The sequence below is a fragment of the Macrobrachium nipponense genome, chromosome 11 (assembly GCF_015104395.2).
Source record: "Macrobrachium nipponense isolate FS-2020 chromosome 11, ASM1510439v2, whole genome shotgun sequence".
In the NCBI taxonomy this organism is placed as follows: domain Eukaryota; kingdom Metazoa; phylum Arthropoda; class Malacostraca; order Decapoda; family Palaemonidae; genus Macrobrachium; species Macrobrachium nipponense.
The window spans coordinates 38,705,923-38,708,422 of NC_061087.1; the positions used below are offsets into that span (position 1 = coordinate 38,705,923).

The 2,500-nt window shown below is 34.3% G+C and overlaps 1 protein-coding gene across 3 annotated transcripts in view; it reads right to left on the reverse strand.

The window, feature by feature from the left end:
* LOC135201512 (uncharacterized) overlaps positions 1 to 2,500 on the reverse strand; it is a 6,949-nt gene that overhangs the window by 901 nt on the left and 3,548 nt on the right. For all 3 annotated transcript variants that reach the window (XM_064231602.1, XM_064232301.1, XM_064230912.1), the window contains exons 2-3: positions 1,644 to 1,769; positions 343 to 437 (exon numbers count right to left, since the gene is read on the reverse strand). In XM_064231602.1, coding sequence (XP_064087672.1) covers positions 343 to 437; positions 1,644 to 1,764 — 216 coding nt within the window. In that variant the 5' untranslated portion in view covers positions 1,765 to 1,769. The remainder of the gene's footprint in view (positions 1 to 342; positions 438 to 1,643; positions 1,770 to 2,500) is intronic.

The following is a 2,500-nucleotide window of genomic DNA, read 5'->3' on the forward strand; positions in this document are numbered from 1 at the left end:
TGGTATTCTTATTATCATTTTCAACCTGTGATATGGAAATGTCACTACTTTCGAGAGAACTGGAGAGCACTCGTTTATAGATATAAAGACGACGTTTATATGTCTCATTTTTCAAACTCATCCTTTCTAACAAGTTTTGCAAACATTCACTTAAGTCCGCGATGAAATTTATGTTAACTGTAGAAGTGGTATATAAACTGACCTCATTCTTACACGGTAAATGTGACTTCATTTTCGTTATGAAAATTAAATCATAAGATATTTTACGGACTTTATTGCATTTCTGTATACCTATTCTTTAATTACTGACTGACAACTCAATGACTTACATACACAACTTACCAGTTTTGAGTTACTGCGTTTCGAGCGCTTCAAATCAGGTCGCAAAGGGTCATTCACGCCTAAGCTAAATGCCAGTTTTACCACCGCTTGCTGTTCTGTTGAGAATAATTAAAAGTATCTTTATATATAAATCTATATATATATATATATATATATATAATATATATATATATATATATATATATATGTGTGTGTGTGTGTGTGTGTGTGTGTGTGTGTGTGTGTGTGTGTGTAATTATATATTATATATATATATATATATATATATATATATATATATATATATATATATATATATATATATATATATTCGCGTGGGACACAATAATTGAAAAGATGATTTGATTGTGCACCCATCGAATTGTCTTTGATTCTGCAGTTTCATAAAAATTTCTTGGATACTTGATACTTACGGTAATAATGGATTGTAAATAATTAGAAATATAATGGAAATCAATTACTCGTTTAAGAGAATTTCGGGCCAAGGAATTTTTCATAAACTGCCAGGCGAATCATATTTGGATATTCTAGATACTTCCAGGCTTACCTTTGGTGCTTTAAACATGCTGGAAATCTTTTTAATACTATTTCAACAATAATTGACTTCGTCACCAATGGAACAATCTGGAGACTACTATGAACGAAGGAAACAGATTGTTTTGTTTACAAACTTTTTTGTTGCTGAATAGATCACTGGGACATATCTTTTAGATACGGATTAGTGATGTCTCTCAACTCAACAATCAAAGGCCTTAAAAAGAGCAAATAGATCTGTCTGTCTGTCCTCTCTCTCTCTCTTCCACATCTCATCTCTCATGAAGCCTTGCAACTTGATCTTCCTTGCCTTTCCCAAGTTCAAATACCACCGATCAGTATAATCACGTACATGAACAGAGAAAAGATAAAGTCATGTAAAAATTCCCGATGGGTTGTAAGTGCAAAGTCTGTGGAATTAGCTTCGTTTTTTAAAATTCCGTCGGTTAGCATGGCAGGGGGGAAGGAATATCAGTCGATGGGCTGCTGACAAGGAAACCATCGAGATAACGTGTTTTCCTTCGTGCAATCTCACTGGGCAAGGTGTTAAGTAATGCTTTTGGGGGCAACTGCAAATTCGCATCTGTGACCACTAGTTACTTATAATCAAAGCAAAAACAGTAATTCGTTGTCATCACAGTAAGTCATTTGCTCTAATTTAATGATTACTTAATGCAGACCGAGACAGCCGAAAATTCTCGTATGTTTTTATGTACCGGGATTGTTTTCAGTGTCTAATATGATGTCTGGTAATATTAGTTTTTTACCTGATTGGCTCAAGCTATTCCATAGCCGGGTTTCTGGAGAATCAATAACTGGATCGTTGAGAGGCACAGAAACGGCGATTGTCACAACCACCAGGAACAAGAGGCCTTTGGTAAACACCATCGTGACTGCAAAGTAATGTCATCTCATTAATGAGACAGGTGCAGAATGAAGAAGCAAGGTATTTGTTTATCATACACTTAATAAAAGACACATCTTACATCTGTTATTCTATGCATTAATTAAGACCACTGAGAAAGTTTTATGTGGATTATTGAACATAAAGTTATTACGTATGTTTTAACAGAATTAACTATCCCAAAAAGTCAGCCTACGAACTGAATTTCATAAAACCAAATTCATTGAAATAGAAATCCCTTAAGAAAACAATCAAAATATTTCCCATCAAAATTTTGTCTATGTATTTATGTAAATGAAAGCTGACACTAAACCGATCAAAAATTGTTCTCATTGCCTCCGGGTGGTAACCAGGTGGAAGAGAACAATCTTTGGATCAAAACGAAGGGATTGTGTTTTGCAAGGTCCGGGAAAGGCGGAAGATGTTAATACAAATGAAAGACTTTACCTATGTTGAAAGGAAGTGATACTAGAAGTTACCTACGTGGAAGAGGCTGATATTATTTCTAACGCATTTACCAAGAACGTGGAACTTAGCACATGCCGAAGAACTGAAGAACAGGTTAATGAAGATTAAAGTAGCAGCAATTAATTGGCCGATTTATGGGATTATCCTTGCTTTATATTGTAAACCTCTAGACGCATACTCATTTACTATACGCCATTTGGCATACTTTATATTCGTATTCTTTTCTAAGTAAGAATTTGTGTGACATAATAA